Source organism: Meriones unguiculatus, chromosome 1, assembly GCF_030254825.1.
Source record: "Meriones unguiculatus strain TT.TT164.6M chromosome 1, Bangor_MerUng_6.1, whole genome shotgun sequence".
NCBI classification, from domain to species: Eukaryota; Metazoa; Chordata; class Mammalia; order Rodentia; family Muridae; genus Meriones; species Meriones unguiculatus.
The window spans coordinates 130,122,550-130,144,327 of NC_083349.1; the positions used below are offsets into that span (position 1 = coordinate 130,122,550).

At 47.2% G+C, this 21,778-nt stretch overlaps 1 protein-coding gene across 1 annotated transcript in view; it reads left to right on the forward strand.

Annotated features, from left to right (window-relative positions):
* The first annotated feature begins 972 nt into the window (after window positions 1-972).
* Window positions 973-21,778, forward strand: part of Lamb1 (laminin subunit beta 1) — a 66,514-nt gene continuing 45,708 nt past the window's right edge. Inside the window, exons 1-8 of the mRNA XM_021654196.2 lie at window positions 973-1,294; window positions 2,391-2,566; window positions 5,046-5,181; window positions 7,971-8,044; window positions 13,921-14,109; window positions 14,205-14,268; window positions 18,012-18,214; window positions 21,153-21,273. Of these exons, the coding sequence (XP_021509871.1) occupies window positions 1,135-1,294; window positions 2,391-2,566; window positions 5,046-5,181; window positions 7,971-8,044; window positions 13,921-14,109; window positions 14,205-14,268; window positions 18,012-18,214; window positions 21,153-21,273 (1,123 nt within the window). The 5' untranslated portion in view covers window positions 973-1,134. The remainder of the gene's footprint in view (window positions 1,295-2,390; window positions 2,567-5,045; window positions 5,182-7,970; window positions 8,045-13,920; window positions 14,110-14,204; window positions 14,269-18,011; window positions 18,215-21,152; window positions 21,274-21,778) is intronic.

Here is a 21,778-nt window from a genome sequence, read left to right on the forward strand (position 1 = left end):
TAAGTTAAAAACTGACCGGTCCCTTCTCCTTCAGATGGCTGGAAAACAATCAGATCTGACCGGCCTAACTGACCTAAGTTCCCCTCATTCCAGGCACACTTGTCCAGGAAGGGACTGAAGAAAGCGTTAAGGCAACCGAATTGGACTCTTAGAAAGGTTTGGGGTCTGGTCCCCAACATTTTTTCCTAGCCTTCAGTAAAGGGCACCTTCTCTTGGAGCCCTCATCTGGATTCTGCTTGGAGCGTGGGGAAGGGTGTCTCATCAAAAATTTCCAGCTTCCTGGCTGTGGCAACCCTCTACCGCGAGGTGAGAAAGGGAATTCAAGAAATTACTTGGGTTCACATAGGCTGTTATTTTGTGTATGTTTGAGAAGATAATTCGGAGCCACGACTCCCGGGTAGCGGAGACTCTAGGTACGTCATGAATAAATTCATGTGTGCTGCTAATGGTACCCTTCCTATGAAATATGAAGACACCAGACATGTAGCAGGCACGCAAAGCTCTGGCGCTTTGATCCTGATATGTGGTGAAAAGGCGTTTATGGGAGCTCAAGTTTCTAAGAACCAGACAGGTTGACCCTCTTTCCAAGGGCTTAATCCAGCCTCCTCCAGCGCTTGTTGCCAGAGTTCCTAGCCTGGGGCACACTTCGTGACTCACTTCTTACAAACCTGAATGTAAGAGTCCGCGGTAGGTCCTGCCGGCCCCCTTAGCCAGCGGATCTGCACATTTACCACCAGGACCGGCCCCAACCCATCCCTCCCCAACGCGCTGCGCTCAGAAGCGCTCCCAGGAGCGGACCAGCCGGACCACTCCGGGAAGTCAAGCGCCGAAGCCCTCCAGCGACGGCAGACTCTGCCTTAAAACAAAAGAGTCGCCTGGGGAGGTGGGACCCGGACCTCCGCCCCCACCCCCAGCCAACTTGCTGTCTCCCGCCCCCTCCGCCCCCGCTCTCCGTGTGCGCATGAGCAGAGGCGCCTCCCTCGGTTCCTCCCTAGGCGAAACTTTCTAATTCCCTTCTTTGGGCCGGTGGGCTGCCACAAACGGCTGGAGCGCTCGAGGGCGAGGAGAACAAAGTAGCCGAACGACTTGACCCCTTCCTGGGCCCAGCCCCCGCTTCCGTGGGAGCGGCAGGAAATGGAAGGGCCCCTCTCCTCTCTCTCAACATTTGCCTTTCTTCCCCTCTACCTCTCGAGAAAGGAAGACACGAAGAAAAGGCAGGCGGCTCGCCCGCGGCGTCCTCCTTCTCGGCTGCAGGGACCCGGCATGGGGCTGCTCCAGGTGTTCGGTGTCCTAGGTAACTCGGGCTAAGGGCTGGGGGGAGGGGGCGCTCGGGCATTAGGGAAGAAAACCCCCAAACCGGTTTGCCCTTGCTTTGAAGGGAGCGTTGGGGGATCGGGAGAGAGAGAGAGGGAGAGACTGGCTGAAAATGACGCCCCGGGGTCCGATCGCCAGCGCTGTCGCCAGCCTCGGAGGTGGCCGGGGACGGCGCACGCGGAGCTCCGCGGACCCGCATCCCCTGGGTTCTGCGCGCAGAGCTCGCGCTCCTGCGGGCTCCCAACGCGGCCGCTCCGGGGCTTTGCGCCCTCTTCCAGTTAGCGCTGTTTCCCCACCGCGGAAGGCAGGCTCCCCGGCGTGGCTGGGCAGGCTGCGGAGGGTCCTCGAAAAAAACCCCTTTGCGCACAAAAGTGTCAGGGCCCAGCGCAGGCTTCGTCTTTAACAGATTGGAGCCATGTGGCTTTAATTAACCATCCTTGTTTGTCTCGGGGTGGCACCGTGGACAGCTGGGCCGGGTGCTTGACCGGCATGGCGAAGCGTTGAAGCCACTACGGAGCTGCAGGCACCACCAGGCATCTCTAGCCTAGGGAATCGGCTTCCACGGCAAACGCGGTGCCAACCGTGTCGCGCTCGCCGGCGTCCCTGGCTGGTGCACGCATACATATTTTTGTGTCCCCACACCCACAGGCTTCCCACACTAACATCGGGGATGCGCGCTACCATGTGCGCGCGGGTTCTCACGAGCGGGTGTGCAGCGCGTGGCGGGGTCAGCCTCACTGCACCCGGGTCCAGGCACGTCGAATTGGCCCGGTCATATCGGGGCTTTGCTCGCCTGGGGCAGATCAGAATAGACAAAGGAGCGGAGTGGATTTTCTCAGTGATGAGCTCAGCTGACTGCTGGTCAAACCCAGTGACGTGTCTGGGTTTCTTTCCTCGTCCTTCTTGTTCGAGCTTTCCAGGCCCCTTCGGCGCTTCTCTCTCCACCGTGTTTTTCTATGTATTCTCTTTTCTTCTGAATCCACTCTCTCTGCCCTCCTACTGTTTTTCTTTTGCTCCGGCTTGTCCCTTGCTTTCTTCCTCCTTGCCCCTAACCTTGTCGCTTTTCTTCCCGGTAGCCCTGTGTGCTACCCAAGTGTGCGCTCAGGAACCAGAGTTCAGCTATGGCTGCGCCGAAGGCAGCTGCTACCCTGCCACTGGCGACCTTCTCATCGGCCGAGCTCAAAAGCTCTCAGTGACCTCGACCTGCGGACTGCACAGACCAGAGCCCTACTGTATCGTCAGCCACCTGCAGGTGAGGCGGGTCTTGCTGGTGAACGCTCTGTGGGCTGCATTCTCCTCCTCCTCCTCCTCCTCCTCCTCCTCCTCCTCCTCCTGGCGGATCCAGGAGACTGCACATCCTGCTGTCAATCCAGATAGGAAGTACAACCAGCGGAGGAGCCCTGGGATTAGGCAGGAGCTCACCCTGTCGCCCCAATCTCAGTTTGCACAGTCGCATCCGCCAAACATTTCCTACCGCCTTCAACCACCAACATCAGTAGGGGAAGCCCCGGCTGCAGATGAGCTTGGCCCCTGTCCCTGTGCCCTGTAGGGTCCTGTGTGTGTTTTGTCTTTTGTTGTCGCTGCCGCCGCCCGTTTGCTCAGTCTCTTTTGAAATTGTGTGTTGAAGATGGTTCAGTCCTCTTTGTATCCTTGGATCACCACCGCGGTGTTGGCTTTTCCATCTTTCACTTGAGTATAGAATGTCCCAAGCACCGAAGCCTCTGGAGGTGATTCAGTCAGGATCAGACATACTTCCTTACTGAAGTATGCTCTGGTTGTCATGGCATCCTGATGGTGGAAGAGCAACATGAAATTTCTGAGCAGTACATGCTTCTAAACGTGGACTCGGGTTTTAGATTTCAGAAGTCATATAAGTGCCAATGTAAAAACAAAACAAACCCCGCTATCTCGGAATATCCTGAAGCAGAATCTTTTTGCTCAGTCTTAGCCCCCACCCCAATGCCACTCCACCTTCCCTTCCCCAGAAAAATAAAAAGAGGCTGGAACTGGAATGGGGCCTCTGATGGTAGCAGAGTGTCGGTCTCAGGCAGGGCAGCTTGCTAGGTAATTGCATGCAGAACCTTCTCAAGTCCATCCATGCTTGTATCAAAGTGGATTCCACTCCTTCGCTTCCAGGTTTACACAGAGCTGTCTAGACTGCTTCCTCCTGATTAGAAGGGAGGCTATAATTAAACTTTTTTTTTAAGTTCTGGTGATTGTTCAGTACTAGTTTCCTTGACTACAACCTAATGAAGACAATTAATGCTACCTTTTCTAATAATAGCAAGCATTTCAATTTCACCTAAAATGTCTTGCTAACATTTACTTCAGAGGTCAGGGTTCTCTGTCCTTGAATCACCAGGTTCTGGAGTCAGCTTTGTCCACTGTGAAAACTCCACTTAAAAGCAAGTAGAGCCAGACTCCCTGGGTTGTATGGTTGGCTGTGACACTGCAGAAAGCTGCTCTGGTCTTTTCTTTCTCTCAAACACTGATGGGCATAAAATGAGAGAGAGCGGTGCAGTGCCTGATCCTCCTGCGTCGACGCCCTGATTGCTACAGAGACCCTGCTTCCTCCCCCATCTCCAAACCACTTCTGGCAGGAAGTTAATTAAATAAATACAAATGTAAACGTGCAACCTGTATTGGTGTTACATCACCTCTGACCAGATTCTGTTCCTAAGTTGTATATTGGTCTATAGATATTTCATTCTTCACATATGTTTTAGATGTAAAAATAATCTGTATTCTAGAAAATGTAGGCACAGAGTCAAGTTCCATCTGGGAAAGGAAGCCCTTTAAGTATTGTGTTTATGGTTGACTGTGACATACTGTGAAGAGGGGAGATCTGATTCCCGGTGGCGGTGGCTGCCGTTTAGAGAAATAGAAAACAAGAAATGAAGTCTGTGGAAACCAGAGTCTGTCCTCGTTCTAGTGTATGTGCATTTGGGGTCCTCAGAGATGCCCTTAGTGTGGAGTGATCCCAGTAGAGGACTTCTGCCCCAGATACTGCAGTTTTCAGGTTAGGCTGCTCCCATCTCCCCAGGCCTCTCAGGATGCTTTTGCCTCATGGCTTCTGCTTCATGTGGGCTTTTGAAAATCAGGCCAACTGAATTGTTATTTTTGTTTTGTTTGTTGTTTGTTTTTTTTAATGTTCTTTTGGTTTTTGTTGTTTGTTTTTCTTTCATTTTCAGTTTGCATTATGGCCGCAAAAAACTAATACCTCTTCTGCATTTTACTTCTGAGTAAGTTACGCACTGAGGTTGAGGTTTAAGCCTAGAAACTCAAATTTGATCAAATTAGTAGCTTATGGAAACAATGCCCTATTTTATTTGGCTGACCTGGACTTGCTTCCAGGCTGGCCTCGAACTCACGTCTGTCTGCCTGCCTCTGCCTCCTCGAGTGGTGGGATTACAGGCATGTGCCACTGTGCCCAGCCCCTATTTTAGTCTGTATCTTAAATTTGCAAGAAAGGAAAAAGTAATTTTCTGGAGCATTTTAGATAGTTCAATAAGTTTATTTATTCTTATTTTATATACATTGATATTTTGCTTACATGTCTGTGTAAGGGTGTCAGGTCCTCTGAATCTGGAATTATAGACTGTTATGAGCTGCCTTGTGGGTGCTGAGAATTGAATCTGGGTCTCCCAACCACTGAGCTACCTCTTCAGCCCCCTTAATGATTATTTTTTAAATGAAATTACTTTATAGACTCATGAAACTTGTCTTTTTAGGAGGACAAGAAATGCTTCATCTGTAATTCCCAAGACCCGTATCATGAGACCCTCAATCCTGACAGCCATCTCATTGAGAATGTGGTCACGACATTTGCTCCCAACCGCCTTAAGATTTGGTGGCAATCCGAAAACGGTACGTGGTTGGTGTGGGGACCAAGTTCCACGAAGCGTGACTGACTGTTAACTGGGACAAAGTTCACACGGGTGTTTGTGACTGTGATTGGCTTCTTGGTCTTCTGATTAGAGTTACTGTCTGTTGCTTGGTCAGGTCTGACCTGCCTCCCTGAAGTTTGTGTCCTGTTTGATTCGACATCAAAGGAGTTTTCATGGGCCTTGGAGGGGGCTTCTGGGAGTTTGTGTGTGCTGAAGGGAGTCAGGAGACAGCACAGCACGGGAGGACTACATTCATACCTCAGGCCTTCCACAGAACATAGCACCTTTGTGTTGTTGTTACCAGCCCTCAAGAAAGGGGCCGAGTAACAAATGCTCAGCCCTTCCCCCACCTTCCAGCTACAGAAGACTCATGAAACAACTGATGCTCCCGTGAAATTAGCACTGTGACACGACTGTGCAGATTGTCAGCATGTCTTGTTAGCACTGGGAATGCAGCCTAACCTACCACTCAGTCAATCAGTCAATCATATGTTAATGTTGCTATAAAACCAAGGCTATGCGAAATTTAGGGATTAAAGGTAGAGTTGGGCTGTTGGCTAATTAACCATGAAATATTAGATCTTAGATTTTTTTTTTAACAACCTATTGCTTTATATGAAACACAGATTGGCTTCAAACTGGAAGTCCTTCTGCCCCAGTCTCTAAGTTACTGGGATTACAGTTGTGGGCTTCCATGCATGCTTGGCTTTTCATTAAATATTTTTTAAAAAACAATTATACAAGGAGTCGTTGTAGAAATGAACCTAACTTGGCCATAAACAACCTGGAAGCAGCTTCATTGGGAATTCTTAGGTGCCTGCAGGAAGCTGTCATTTATTCTTGCTATCAGGAATTCCTTTATGGCTCTCAGTAACTGGCTGTGAATTGCAGGTTTTCTAGAAGGACTTGGTTTCTAGGGAAGGTTGCTTGTTTATCAGTCAGTCTTGAGAATCCTATTGGTTATAGACTTCGAGAGAGAGACAGAGAGAAATGAGCATGTAGCTAACTTTTCAGAATGGCTGCTTTTCACAAGGGAAGACACTGGTCAGTAATTGTAGCTCATTATGAAGGAAGATCCTAGCAATCTGAGTCACAGGGCTGCAGAAACAGCGGAAGGGTTTTTATGAGTCCAGAGGCCCATCCTGACATGCTCTGCTGTGACCTCTGCAATGAAATAGGAATACAATGATTCCTGGGCATTGGGAGAAGGGTGGTCCCCATTCTGGGTAAGAAATGGAAATCGTTTTTAATGTGGTTCAAGGTTTTTCTTAATGATGTCAGGGGTTCATCTGTTTTGATAACTTTGAGAGGAACAAAAGATCCCAAATGCCAGAAGGATTTTTGCAAACAGTGGGGCCCTGAGCTCTGTCACAGAGAGATGAGATTAGACAGATGGGGCTTGGCATCCGGAAAGTCACCAATTGTTACTGTACCTTGTCATCTCTGTTGTCTGATAGTTCACAATAGAAGACTCACTCTGTGATTCTATCTCCTTTCTGTGTGTTCTGTAGGAGCTTGGGGGGGTAAAGGGTGAGGTTGAAGCTAAGTGCTCAGGTTCAGGGACTGGCCTGGAATGCGCAGTGACTTTTTAACTCACTTTCCCCAGAGATCTGACAAAGCAGATACACTGTAAAATAATCTCGTTCTGTTTGGGGTTTTTCTTTTCTTTCCATATCAAGGGGGAAAAGCCCAAACCATCCTCCTTTATCAGGCTCAGTGTGACTCTGAATGGAATGTGCTATGGGGATCCACATCCTTTTGTTACAGGTCTTGCTTTGTGCCCTACATTATTTCATTATCTCTTAATTCTAAACAAACATCACAGGTTTTCAAAAGCCTAGAAGAGGAGGAATGTATATATATATATAGTTGCTTAGCTAATATTTCACTCAAAGAACTGCCTAGAGTAGTTTTGTAAGATGGTTCTTTACAGTGAATTAGATAAAGCTCATTGCTATGATTACGGTGTTTTTCTTTAACATTCCAACTAACTCATATCCGTTCCAGTGACCACTTTTCCCCCTTCGGTCGACTTGGCCATTTTCCAGCAGGCGAGTTTATTTCAAAAGGTCCCACTGACTTCCTGCAAATATACCAGCTGTAACATGATTCATTCTGACACATTCCTGTCCTGCATGTAAGACTTCTCTGCTTGGGAAGATGGACCCTGAAGGCATCTTCTTACAGGGACAGTGGAACAGTCCTCTTAACCCAGCAGGGGCACCTCAGAGGTCTCTAGGGGTTTGGGGGAGGTGCTGCTTATCCCTGGAATTCAGTGGCTTTTTAGTGCCTTCAAGTGAGTCTCTGACCCTCAGGGCACGGTGCAGAGGCTTGCTTGTTTGTTCAGGCTTTCCCCCTGAAAGGGAAGAGGTTTGTGTTTGTTCAGGGACAGGTTTATTTGTCTGATTGGTTCTTTGCCTCATTGGTACTGTTTTCAGGCGTAGATGTGTGGCTGAAGGTTGCTTCCATCGACGACGAGTCTCCCTGGGTTCACTTGTGCTAATATATGTGATAGTCACCTGCTTTCTTTGCTGTCTCTTAGGAAATAGAGTAATATTTGTGTTTCTGCCATGTCTCTGCAAACTGACCCCCTGTGGTACACTGGAAGTGTGTATGCGTGTTGGGGGAGCATTTGGTTTAGAGTGTGGGCCAGTGGTTATGGCTTCTCAAGCAAACAACATTGAGAGGCCTTCTGCCATAGGTCTGCGGCCACGAGCAAATCCAGTAAGTGAGACTCACCATTTCCTTTATTGTTTGAAAACTCTATAGGTGTGGAGAATGTGACCATCCAGCTGGATTTGGAGGCAGAGTTCCATTTCACTCACCTCATCATGACTTTCAAGGTAAGGCATCCCCACCTTTCTCACACGCAGGCTCGAGAATGCTGTGACTTCCACATTCAGAAACTGTTTATTGTGCTTGGCTGGAATGAGAACTTAAATGTTACTGTTGTCAAATTGGGATAATTGAGGGGCTTCTGAAACAGGGACGCGAGTAATTGTCCTTCAAACATACCATCGTCATGTCAGTAAGCAGAGTCTCCATCCCCAGGTAATTCATCTACCAACTTTTAATTAGAGATCTCTTTATGTCTTCCATAGAGAAAGGCAGTGTTTGACTCCCTCCCAGACCACAAGCAAACATTTGCAGAGGGCATCTCTGATCCTTCATGTTTATATTTTAATGCTGAATTTGGTAACTGAAAAGGAAGTACGTTTTAAATCTTAGATTCCAAGATTTTGCAAAAATTGTGGGAAGAGTTTTGCAGTTTTGCAGTTCCTAAAGAAACGTGCATGACTTCTTAAATGCAGATTATTTTCTCTCCACTCTTCTTTTCAAGATGTCAAATGACTTGAGGACTAGGGAATGTCTCTGTACAAAGTGCCTTTGTTTCTTCAGCAGCTGCCTGGAAATGACAGATTTCACATGGCTTAAAGTACACGTTGGCACACACAAAACTCATAATTTACTTATTGCTCCCCAGATTAAAATAATTTCTGAGTGGTTTTTTGGTTGGAGTTGGGGTCCTTATTGGCCTCCTCTCGGGTTAGGAAAAGGGGCTGGGGATCAGTTTACCTCATTGGCAAGGAGCCACTGAAATCTCGCATCTGTCTGGTGCTCAAGTCTGAGAAGCCAAGTAATAAGGCAGGCGTGGGAGTCAGAATGTGACTAGGAGGGGCCTCAGGCTCCACGGTTCCTGGGCCTGCTCATGTGACCCCTTTGCTGTGCCCCAAATGAGCCACTGTGACTGCTAGGGCAGGAAGGTTAATGGTGGCACCTGATATTGAAAGTGGTTGGAGAGGGCTGTTGCTAGCTTCGAAGGGGCTCCTTGCTGCCAGCTTTATCCTTTCAGTGGCCACACTCAACCTTACGGGTAAAATCCAAACTCAGCCCCACCTGAGGAGCTCATCTTCATGTTATGAGGTCTTTGAAATATTCATAATCCTCTTTGTTGATGTTTGTGACGCCATCTTACTTGGGAGAAACCATCTGCTTTCCGCTCTGTGGTTGAATTCAAGGGAATACAATAGGCCAGAGATAAAACTTTTATTCTACACCTAGGCGCTAAAGATTGGGCTGAGAAGGCAGTGAGATGTGAACTGTGGGCACAAAATGTCAACTTCAGCCTAAGTGGAAAAGCTTCATCCTTTAGGTTCAAGCAGAACCTATTGGGTAGGGCAGAGTTGGGTGTAAGTTTGTGTCCTGCCCCTTCCTGGCATATTTGGGAACTTGCCACTTTTTGTAAATGCTCTATGAAGGGGTTGGTATTGGCTCAGGACCCCCAAGACCAAATTTTCAGCACAAAGGAGATTAACTTGCCCCAGAGGGATAAAGGACAGGCAATTAAGAGAAAGACAGGAGATAGAGGACAAAGGAGAAGGGGAAAGGAAGAGGGAGAGGGGGCAGGGGCATTTGTCTAGGAGGGACAAAGGACTGCTTCAGGATAGCTAGGAGATAGGTGTGGCAAGTAAGCAAAAGGAAAAAGGGGAAATCCTGCCTTAGGGTAAGGTGCTGTTTTAATTGGGCATGTTAATTAGGTAAGGGGGGAGTTGATTGCTGGATTTCAGTACTTGGATAGCTGGACCTTGGTAGTCCCTCAGGAGGAGGAAGTAGCCAAATAAGGAAATGGACCTTGGGGGCTAGCTTTAGGAATGTAATCTAACAGCTTTTAGCAAAGCAGCGGGAATGGGAGAAGGGCAAGGCCTACCAGAGCCATGTTTGCCTTGCTCAAGCTGGCTAGAGCCCTTTCACTACGCTTTAACAGAAGATGGTGATATCAACATAACACATTCATCCACTCACTCAGATACAGAAATCCACAACAGACCAAGGTATGGATACTACCAAAGTCCAATTTGGTGAACCAATGAGTTTTATTGGAGTTACAGAATTAATGACCAAGTAACAGTTACTTGGTCACTCACTCACAGGAGCAGAAATGACTGAGACAGCTGCACCACCAAGGCCCACTTCAACTTTCAGCTTTTACTGAGGCCTAGAGAATCCAGCCAGTTTCAGGGACTTCCTGAAGCTGTTCTGAGTTGTTTACCGTCTGCTAAGGAGCTTCCTGCAGGATGAAATATTTAATTAAGTCTTAGAGGAAACTCTTATACAACAGCCTGGCTTAAGGAAAAAGCTTCAGGAGTGGAGAGCAGAAACGAGTCCTGCCCTTGCATCTGGGCCAGGAGGGGATGAGAAGGATTTCAGAGGCAAGAGGTAGAGGAAAACCACTCTTGGTGGGTTAAACAGTCTGAGAGCAGTGTGTATTGTTTTGGTGTGATCATTGGGCGGGGTTTATTAAGTACCGTATCCATTTGCTTTAAGCTCAGGGTGGTAAGAAGGTAGTGGACAAGCAGGTCCAAGTCAGAGGGGCCTCCATACTGCATATGAAGTTTGCATTCCTCAACAAAGAGTCAAGGAAACAAGGCACAGTGGCACAAGGCCAGCACTCCAGCACTTACGTCTCAGTGGGTTCAAGGCCAGCTTGATCTGTATAGCAACTTCCAAGCTAGACCAGCATACATAGCTGGACCCTGTTTGTTTGTTTTGTTGTTTATTTGTTTGTTTTGAAAAGTTTTGGATTACAGATAATTTTGAATTTCCAAATTTCAGAAGCTAACCTGCTCTTTTACTCACTTGCCTCCACACTCCACTGCTGCTTGCCCTTCCTGCTTTGAGAACCACTGCAGGGAGGAGGAGCCCCTACTTCCAGAGAATGGCCACTTGGATGCCCTAGAATCAGAGACTGGCCTTGAAGTGGAGAAAGATCGGAGGCAGGACAGGGGAAGGAAAGGGTTGTTGTTGTGTCCAAAACAGCCTAGAAGTCTAAGTCTTCAGGAAGGTGTGCATCTCCTCAGTAGCACTATAAATGAAAAAGAAGCGGAAGCAGGGACAAAGATGAAGAACTCATGTTTGTTCTCAGCCAGGCTGGCTCTGGAGATAGCTGGTTGCTAAGAGGATTGGATTTTCTCAGACTAGAAAAACCCATTTATGTTCGTGTGCCAGTATGTTCGTGTTAGGGACAGATGTTTCCAGTCTCTTCTGTTTGTTGTGCATTCAGCAGCCCCTGTGTAGCAATGCTGGGGCCTCAGAAGGTTGATGACTAAGCAAAGCTCTAAGAGGGGCGGGAGAGGGACCTTCCGTCCTTTAGGTCTGCTTGGGTTTCCAGCAGCCTCCTAACGCCATGGGAAATTGGATGACTGGTCAGTGGCCCTTGGGATTTAGAAGTTTCCAGAAGTGAGAGAGGAGGAAGCACAGCCAGGACAAGCTTCTGCCTGTTTCCTCTCTGCTGCCTTTTGATACAGAGCCATTCATTAGACTAGGAACGCCGATTATCCCAAGCCTTCTCAAGCCCTCTCAAGCCTCCCCAGCCTCCCCAGCCTCCCCAGCCTCGTGGGTTTGGCACACCTGTCATATCAGGGTCAGATGGTCAAAGGCATTTCTTACTTCCCGACTTAAAATCTTAATCTACAAGTCTCGGCAGTTTGATACATTGTTTTCAACTATGCCTGAATATGTGGAAAGTAACTTTGTATTCATCAATCAGGGTAGGGTTCCCAACATCAGCACTCTGCAAAGGCTTGCGGAGTGATGACTTCATTTATTTCGGAAATTCACATCCATTTAGTTCTGTTTTCTAGGTTGGCTGAACTTTCCTTTGATTTTCCTCCCTGGTGATCCGACTTCCTCTTCCTAAAATGCACACAGCATGTTCATGGGTGTGAAGCATCTGCCCGTGGCCTATTTTTAGACTCCATCTGCTTTCTCTCTCATTTCTCCTTGACGTTGTCCCTCACACTCTCCTGAGTCTTTGGCATGTTTTGAGGGTTTTGTCATTTTCCTATTCCCCCGCCACCCTGCTTTGCACTTTTCTGCGAGGCCGCCGGCTGGTGAGGAAGGCACACGCCTGAGCACACATTGGGGAAGGAAAGAGACTGCTGCCAGCTCTCATTCTCCCGTGGTCTCAGATGCTTTCCTAGAGTGCCGACGGCTCTTTCTCTTGCCCTTAGCTTTGTTGGAGAGACTGAATGCACCTTCCAAATCCATGTTGCAGAGCTGAAGGCCGTGCCCATGTGTGACTGGCCTGAGTGAGCATCGGGGCTCCTCCATGTCATTTGCAACAGCCACCCAGGCTTTGGGCCCTTTGTGTTCTATCTACTTTTTCACTACAATCTAATAGATCAAATGTAACCCACTAACAACAGAACTGTCGACTTCATATCTCTCTGTCCATGCTGTAACTGTTGGAGTTAGAGACTTGTCTTTCGTTGATTTCTTTTTCTTGTTGTCTTCCACGGTTAATGACGGTGCTATCGGAGTTATTTTTTGTAAGTATAATCTGTTCATTTTGTTCAGTCACTGAAGTCTTTCAGTGTTCCCATTTCTGTGGCAAAGGGCAAAGCGAGCCTATTAGCATGTCAGACAGTGCCTCCCTGTGGTACCACACCACCTCACCTCAGCCCACTGCCTGTAGAACATCTTTTGGGTAAGGTTGTCCTGTCCCGTCCATGCCCTACCCCCGACCCTCCAGTCTCACTGCATCCCAGCCAGCACTGAGCACTGAACCTAGGGCCACCCTGAGCTCAATCCCCAGCCCTTGAGATCCAGTTTGATGTCATTTCTCTAAACAGTCTCTAGTTTTGTTTTTTCTCCCCTTTAAAAATATTTACTTTTGTGGTAAAGTATGCATAACAAAATTACCCATTTCTTTTATGTGTACAACTCAGGGAGGGTAGACACGTTCAAGCTGTCACAAACCTATTACTGCTCTGAATTTCCAGAACCTTGCCATCACGCCAAACAGGAACTCTGACCAGTCCCTGAATGGGAACCCCACACTGTCTCACTCCTCTTCCCCATGACTTTCTGTCTCTACCTCAAATCGTAGGTATTTCATATAAATTAAATCTTGGCTTTTTTTTTTTTGAGACACAGTTTCTCTGTGTAGCCTTGGCTGTCCTGGACCCAGCTTTGTAGACCAGGCTGGCCTCGAACTCACAGATCAGCCTGCCTCTGCCTCCCAGAGTGCTAGGATTAAAGGTGTGTGCCACCGAGCTCCACCTAGTATTTGAAATTTTACACGGTGTATTTCACTTAGCACGGTGCCTTCAAGGGCCTTCTGTGTTACAGCGAGTGTGGAGTCTCCTCCTTGTGTAGCTGAAGAGTGTTCTATTGTGGTTATCACATTCCGTTCTTTACCAGCTGCTAGGCACGCTGGCTGTTGCCACTCTCTGGCCAGTGTGAATAAGCTGCCTCTTTTCTCACACTTTGTGTGGCTGTACCGTGGTGTTTGATACTGTACTGTGATTTTTGTACCCACATACATATTCCTTGTTAGTCTGTGCAGCATATGGGTGGTGTGATGCCACACTCTGACACATCTGTTGAGTGGTTAAATGAAGAAGTGAGCGAGCAGGCATCCAGATTTAGTTCCGTCACGGGCATGGTGGCTAAGTGTACCAAAGTGTGTTTGCAACAAAGGCCGGTTTATAATCGGCTTCCGAGAAGAAACAGCCTGCTGGTCTACCAGGCGGTAGACGTGTTTCCCAGCAAGAGCACCTCCACAGAACAGCGTATAGGGTTGGAAATCCAGCCACAGTCTGAAATACCAACCACGTGAGGTCAGCTTGAGGCACACAACAAGGGACTTGGGGGGATGGCGGGAAAAGGACAGGTTAGCAATCAGATCTATCAAATGGGGCTTTTCTCCTGCTTTCAGACATTCCGTCCGGCAGCCATGCTGATAGAGCGGTCTTCGGACTTCGGGCAGACTTGGGGTGTATACAGGTACTTCGCCTATGACTGTGAGAGCTCGTTCCCCGGCGTTTCAACTGGCCCCATGAAGAAGGTGGATGACATCATCTGTGACTCTCGGTATTCTGACATTGAACCCTCAACGGAAGGAGAGGTTTGTGTGCCTCTTTGTTTTAATTCTACTCGTTAGTCTGATTTTTTTTTTTTTTTGATCATTGCAAGAATACTCACCCTGTTATCTGTTTTTAGGTGATATTTCGTGCTTTAGATCCTGCTTTCAAAATAGAGGATCCATATAGCCCAAGGATACAGAGTAAGCCTGTTTTCAAATAAATGCTTAGGTGGGAAATAGTACTTCTGGAACCAGTGTCATCCTACCCAGGGGCCCTGCTGCCCAGTGTCTTGATCCTTAGTCCTAAATCCACCTACATTTTCTCCTTCTTTGTAGTCTTAGAAGCTCTTCAGATTACCAAAACATCAGTCTTCACTGATAAGGAAGACATTTTGACTATGTCCGCATACTGACCAGGCCACCCTCTGTTCTTTATTGCTCAGTATATAGATTAGAGTACAGATTAAGCTGCTGCAATATAACATCCCCCAAAATATAGTTGCTCAAATAAAATAGATGTTTCTTTTGCTTGCATGAAACCAGCAGGAGGGATTTTCAGTTTTAATTTTGTGTGTGGGGATGGGTGTTTGGCCTCTATGTACACGCACCATGTTCATGCCTGGCGCTCTAGGAGGCCAAAAGAGGGCATCAGGTCCCTTAGATATGGAGTTACAGACAGTTGTGAGCCACCCTGTGGCCTGGAAATCAAACCCAGTTCCTCTGGAGGAGTTGCCAGGGCCTTTAACCACTGAGCAATCTCTGCAGCTCTGGAAGGATTCTCAAAAAGAAATACAGCTCAGTTGCCACAATTAGTTCCAGTACAAAATACAAGACAATACCCAGTTAAATTTGAGTGATAGATAGATGACACATTCTTTTTTTAATATCCCTTATAACATTTGTAACTGGTACAAATGTGTTCCATCCGATTTTTATGGTTAGTATAATTTTTTTGTCCTTTGCTGTTTGGGGACTCCTTAAATGAAAAGTGAGGGTTTATCATCAATTTGAATTTAACTGAGCATGCTTTATTATTTGCTAAATCAGGTAAGCCTAGCTGTGAAGCTATCCCTATTCCTAGGGTCATCCCACCAGCAGAGTTGGAACACTGTCACTGTGTCCTCGTTCTAACCGGTAGAGGTCAAGAATAAAGATAAGACAGGCAGCTTGTGCATAGCACCTCTGTGCATTGCTATAATTAGTCCTGTAGCTAGAGCACAGAAGATACCGGGAAATACCTCTGCCAAGGTGGCCTGTGCTCTGCTAAACCTCTTGGCAAGGGCTCTTATCCACAGGCGATAGGACGCAAGAATACTGAGAAAAATCAGAGACACCAGTCACGACAAGTGTGTGAAGTAAGGTGAGGATCGTACAGCCTGTTGATATGATGAATGCCCTGAGTGCAGAACTGGGTGACACACGGACTGTGATGGGGAGTGAAATGGCACGTTGATCTTGCGCCCACACGATGTAGTTCCTAGTTCAGGGGCTGGAGAGATGGCTCAGCTGTTAAAGGCTGGGCTCACCACCGTTCTTAGTCTGGAGCTCTTTCCACCCTTCAGCAGTTGTTAATGTTATTGCAGGATCGCCTGTTGATCTCAGGAAGCAGGGCGCTCAATAATTAAACTCATTGGCTTTCAAGTCACACCCAGGTTTAAATTCTAAACCTGTCATAATGTAGGTACATGACCTGGTAACTTATTTAAAACGTTTCCATTCCCTCTTTCCCCATCTTTAACTGGAGATAGAAGTACCAGCCTGTAAATGACCAGCCTGGAGTCCTGACCAGCCCGTGTCCAGGTCATTGAAGCTGTGGCTGGTGGTGATGATGACTCGGTTACCAACAGCCGCAGCTTAGCTCCTGCATGGAGCCCAGCCTGATGCAAGCCCAGAGTGAAAGTCACGGTGTCAGAGCGAAAGAGGGAGAGAGCCTCCCTTGTTCTGCCTTGCTTTGAGGTTGCCATCAATCCCGTAGAACGAGCCAGAGCTGGTTCTTGTCAGTCTTTGTCAGCTGTGTGCAGCCCTGTTTTTTTAACCAAGGTCTCATGGACCTTCCAGGCTTGCAACACGGGAGAACAAGAGTGGAAGAAATCCAGAGGATGTGGATAGAAAAGTCTGCTTTCCAGCTCAAATTAATTTGAATGTGGTCCAGACTCTCTGGGGTCTGTAGTTTACCCATTCATTCTGTTGTAAAAACAAACATTTAATGGCATGTCTGTGCAGTCTCTGAGCAAGCCATGGAGGCTGTCCTTTACAGGCCTCGAAGTCTGGTTGTGAAAGATGTCCGCATGGGCCTCCACGAACAGCCCTGGAGTCCCTAACAAGACTCATCTGTTCTGCAAGTGAGGCGTGTGGGGCTTGAAGAATGTGTTCGATTCACAGCCTAAATTCCCTTGCCTTTTGTTTGGTGGCATCTGGGAGACGTGTTTCTAGGAAGTGCCCGTGTTAGCTGATTGTGCCTTTGGTTTACTTAGTAATCAGGGGAACAGAACTTCTACCGTTGAGACCTCAGAGACTTACTCCAAAGCGGTGAGCTTCTTAGAGGAGCCGGCACCCTGAGGCTCTGCTGTTGCTGTGTGTGGTGGGAGAGAGCGGGGAGCTATTTGCTTTTGAGGGCTCTGTGAAGTTCAAGGGTTTCCAAATACTCCAGCTGCCCTTCGCGTTTGTCTTTCGGCCTCTCCGGCCTCTCGTCAATAGTACTGTGTGCAGTAGAGTTTTGCAGATGTTGCCATTCACAGCCGCCATTCAGTGCAGGATTGTGGGTTCTTTTGTTTTGTATTTGATTTTTACAGAGAGCCTAAGTTTAATGCATGGACTTTCCCTCCCAGCCCCAGCCATTTCTGAAGCCTTCATTGTCAACCGTGCACGTGTTACAACTATTTAAAATTTGAAACTGTCGGATGCACCATTTTGTCTTGTATCCTAAGTTGTTAAATACGCATTAGCACAGATGAAAGCAGAGCTGGCAGGCAGTTTCAGAACTCAGAGAGCAATGAGAGGCAGATGGGCTGACCAGATCTTGTGGGGTCCACTTCAGCAGTTGCTGCTTGGCCATTAAGGAAAAATACCTGAGTAGCAGGTTGGCTGGCCCTAGGTCTGTCTCATTACATAGCATGTGATTGACTGCCCAGATTCTGGAATAAGCTTAGGTCTGCAGACCTAGGGAGAAAGAGGAAAGACAGAAGACAAACTAATTCATGAGAAACTGTTGTGTAGGAAACGCCACTGCTTGGCAACCTAGAACTAATCCCCTTTGTCCTTGTGTCACTCCACTGAATTAGTAAAGAGGAAAATGTTTTGCAAAACACACGTAGACTACAATGTTGCTTAAAACTTGCTTGAAAGAGGCCATGAACTTGAGAGGGAGTTGGGGAGGGGAGACTAGGGAAAAATTGAGAGGAGGGATGGATAAAAATATAAATTTAAAAACGAAGACTACTTACCTTAAGAAAAGCTTAACTGAGACATTCTTCCACTGGAAAGGTAGGTTTCCTCTAGTGTTAAATCTGTCTTGTAACTTGGATTTAAGAAGCAGGCCATTTCAGATAGTGTTTTCTCGTTCAAAAGTAAACACATACCTGTTCCTGTTACAGTTAGAATTGGCACCCAGGATAAAGCCTTTTTCACCTGCAAGTACTTTCTGACTTTGACAGCAGTGGCTGTGGGAGCCAGATGGTGTTTCTGTATTTTAGCTGAGGGCAGTGGGTCTGCTACTCCGCTGTTGTGACTGACGCTCTTATTAACGAGGAGGTTGGTGGCCTTCCCTGCTTTCAGAGGCTGCCTCACGGTGTTAAACTTGACAGCCATCACCTGGTTCACTCGAGGAGTGATGTTCACCGAGGCTGCGGCCATTTGTCCAGTCCTTCTCTAGAGAGAACTCATGCAAAGTTGCCACAGCATGCTTGCTTGTCTGACTAGACCTTTCACCTTGGTGACCTCTGTAGATCTATTAAAAATCACCAACTTGAGGATCAAGTTTGTGAAGCTGCACACGTTGGGAGATAACCTTCTGGACTCTCGAATGGAAATCCGAGAGAAGTACTACTACGCCGTTTACGACATGGTGGTTCGGGGGAACTGCTTCTGCTACGGCCATGCCAGCGAGTGTGCCCCCGTGGACGGGATTGATGAAGAGGTGGAAGGAATGGTGAGTGTCCGGCGGGTGCTTGGACAGGTGATCTGAAATGCCTTTCAGGCCAAGAGTTGCTTAGGTTATAAGATCGCGCGTAAAAACCACTAGTTTCATAGATCCTGAGTTGGTTTTCGGGATCCATTGCCTCAAGCTGTCGCCGAAGTATTTTAGTTATCGAGGATTGAAAAGTTGTCTAAATAACAATCCAGATTGTATTTCCAGATTAAAAGCCACACGAGTCCAGTGTTCATGCTAGCAAGAGCAAGGTAGCCCGAACCCCTAGCAACTGGAAATTGTAACCCAGGCCCAAAGACATCACTTAGAGACCAAGTGGAGTTTTTTTTTTTTTTTTCTGTCCCCTCCTTAGGCTTTCCTTTCTTGGCTAGTTTTATATTGTGTGTGCAAGTCAAGTGTTTTGAAATCTGAGATTTCCTTTCTTTGCCATCTGGCTAAAGTGCTAGTTAGTTTTTGTCTGGTAGTTGACATAAGCTAGATGCTGCTTGAAAGAATAACCCACAACTGAGGAATTGCCACTGTTAGATGAACCTGTAGGCAAGTCTGTGGGGGCATATTCGTGATTAGCGGTTGGTGTGGGAGGACCACCTTTGGGCAGGTGGTGTAGAAAGCAAGCTGAATGAGCCATGGGGACCAAGCATCCCTCCATGGACTCTGCCTCACTTGCTGCCTCCAGATTCCTGCTTGAGTTCCTGTCCCGATGTCCTTCAGTGGTACACTGTGACCTTGGAAGTGTAAGCCAAATAAACCCTTTCTTGGTTTTGGTCATAACAGCAGGGAAGAAGACTACAGGGGTAAGAGAGGCTAGGGGATTGTACTCTCATCCACTTCAGTGGCTTCCAGAAGGATTCCTCTAACCCATAGGAGTTTAATACCAGATTCTGGAGATCACAGGGACTCAGCCAACCTTGAGAGAGGAAACCAAAAAGTCAGCAAGTCAGTAAATGAGTAACTAGGGGTGGGCATTCAGTCCTAGCCTCCACCTCTGCCCCAGGCACCTCTCTTAGGCCCTGGGCCTCCCTTGATGGCAGGTATGCCTTGCTTATTTGCTGTCTGTCCCTTTGCTCGAAGGGTGCAAGATCCAAGTACTTTGCCCTTCTAAACCGTCTGCCTTCCCTATCCTCCAGCTGGAAGTCTTCATGGGTAAACAAGTCGGCTTTTTGAGCAACAGCCTGGAGGGAGGGGATATGTTTCTAATCGGTACAGCTTTGTGAGAATTCCAGACACACTTTACTTTCCAGCGTAGCACACCTTTGTGAGTTGATGTCCAGTTCTGTTCAGAGGTGCGTGTCTTATGTGGGCTGGTAATGAGAAGATTTTAATCTCCGCCCTAATTGCACGCCTGTCAAGGCAGGTGCAGGAGAGGAAGGGACCCATCTGTCCTGTTCCCGAATTCCAGTCGGTGAGGAGAAGGACTTACTTATGTGCATATTTGTTTGGTAGAAATGATGTCTTGATCCACAGGCTGCAAGGCTCTTAAGCATAGCTTGCAGTAAAATGGCATGCATTAGTGTGTATCTTGGGTCTCTTAAAAAAAGTTAATTTGTGTCTTTCTCAGGGTGTTATTTCCTTACTTGAAGGAAAACAGATGGCAAATGGTTGGGAAAATGGTTTTTTATTATGGTTAAGAAAAAATAAGTGCTGTGCTTCCAGGAGGCAAGAAAGCAGAAACCTTTCAGAGAAAATGATCACCTGGCACAGCGTACGAAAGCGCAGTATTTAGAGCGAGTTCTGGGGGACCGTGCATATGGAGGCCTGTATAGCTTTCTACAGTAGCTTTTTAAAAAATATCCTCAAATAGCTAGTTTGAAAATATATTCTGTTTTGAAATTCGCTTATTTTGTGTGTATGTGCAGCGTCACACATGTGAAGTTCATACAGAGGTCATAAAGAGTTCATACAGAGGTCAGAGTACAATTGAGGGAGTCAGTTTCTCCCTCCTTGTGAGTACTGGGGATCAAACTCAGGTATTCAGGATGGTGGAGTTTTGGGTTTTTGTTTTGTTGTTTTGGTTGGTTTGTTTGTTTTGTTTTTGAGACAGGGTTTCTCTGTAGCCATGGATGTCCTGTACTCATTTTATAGACCAGGCTGGCCTCGAACTCACAGTGATCCACCTGCCTCTGCCTCCCTGAATGCTGGGATTATAGGAGTGTGCCACCATGCCCAGCTCAGGCTATTGGTTTTTGTTGTTGTTAATTCTTAAATAATTGCTTACAAATTATTTCTTTTAGATTGTAATATAATTACATCATTTTCCAGTTTTCATCTTTCCCCCTTTCCGCCATCTACCTCTTCCTGCTCCCTCCCTCTCCACAGCATGAGCTCCCCTTCCCCTCCCCCACTGCACCCAATAAACCTGCATTTATATAATATTAAAAATTACATCATTTCCATTTTTCTTCCTTCCAAATCCTCTTGCTCTTTCAAATTTATGGCCTCTTTTTAAAAAAATTATTGTTACATGTATGAATGTGTACACACACACACACTCATATATATTCCTAATACCCAAGTACACACTGCTCAGCCTGTATAATGTGGACTTGTGTTTTCAGGGATGCTCATTTGGTATTAGATCACCAACTGGTATGCTCTTTCCTGGGGAAGACCAATTTCCCCTGCTGTCAGCACTTCTTCGTTCCCTGCAGTCCTTTCAAAACAATTCTTAAATTGTTAATTTTGCTCATCTGCTTTCTTTGTGTTAGATACTCAGTTGAACGTGCATTACACCATAGAAAGTTTCTAGAAACAAGGATGATAGCCATCAACTTACATAGATAGAGCTCGTTCAGTTGGGAGAAGGACAATAAAAATAAGGCCTCACTGTGAGGAGCTGGACGTGGGTGTGAAGAAAGGAGATTGTGTGTTCTGCTGACCGGAGAAGGTATGGCCGTTCAAACGCTTCTGACTCTGCCTCTCCCGGTGTGCAACTTCCCAGGTTCACGGGCACTGCATGTGCAGGCACAACACCAAAGGCTTGAACTGTGAGCTCTGCATGGATTTCTACCATGATTTGCCGTGGAGACCTGCAGAAGGTCGGAACAGCAATGCCTGCAAAAGTAAGTGTCAGCGGAAGCAGGCGCTGCTGGAGGCGCTGGGGATTCCGGGATCCATTTTCTGGGCAGCTGCCATCTGTAATTACACTGTTTGCCGAGGGGAGGAAAATTTGTGCCATTCTCCTGGCTGAGCCTGTCCCAGAGCAATAATATGTGTGTGCTGAGTTAAATTAACAAGAATTAGTGTGTGTGGCATTGACTCAGGAAAATGGCAATGATGTTGGTGACAAGAGGACAGCAGGGCAAATGCAGTGACTTTTCTGCCTGGGTCCGAGGTATCCCCAAACGATCATACGTTGAAGGTATGGTCCCGAGCTGGTGGCACGATTGAGAAGTCACTGGGTTCCAGGGACACTAACTTCATCAGTGAGTTAATTTGCTGATGGGTTCCTAGCTGGCTGTTTTTCTAGGTTAGACCCTGCTGGTGGCCGTGGTGGTGCTTGGGATATGCCTTTGATGTTGTTTCTTGTTCCCAACCCTTTCCGGTTTGTTGTTCTGCTTCCTGGCT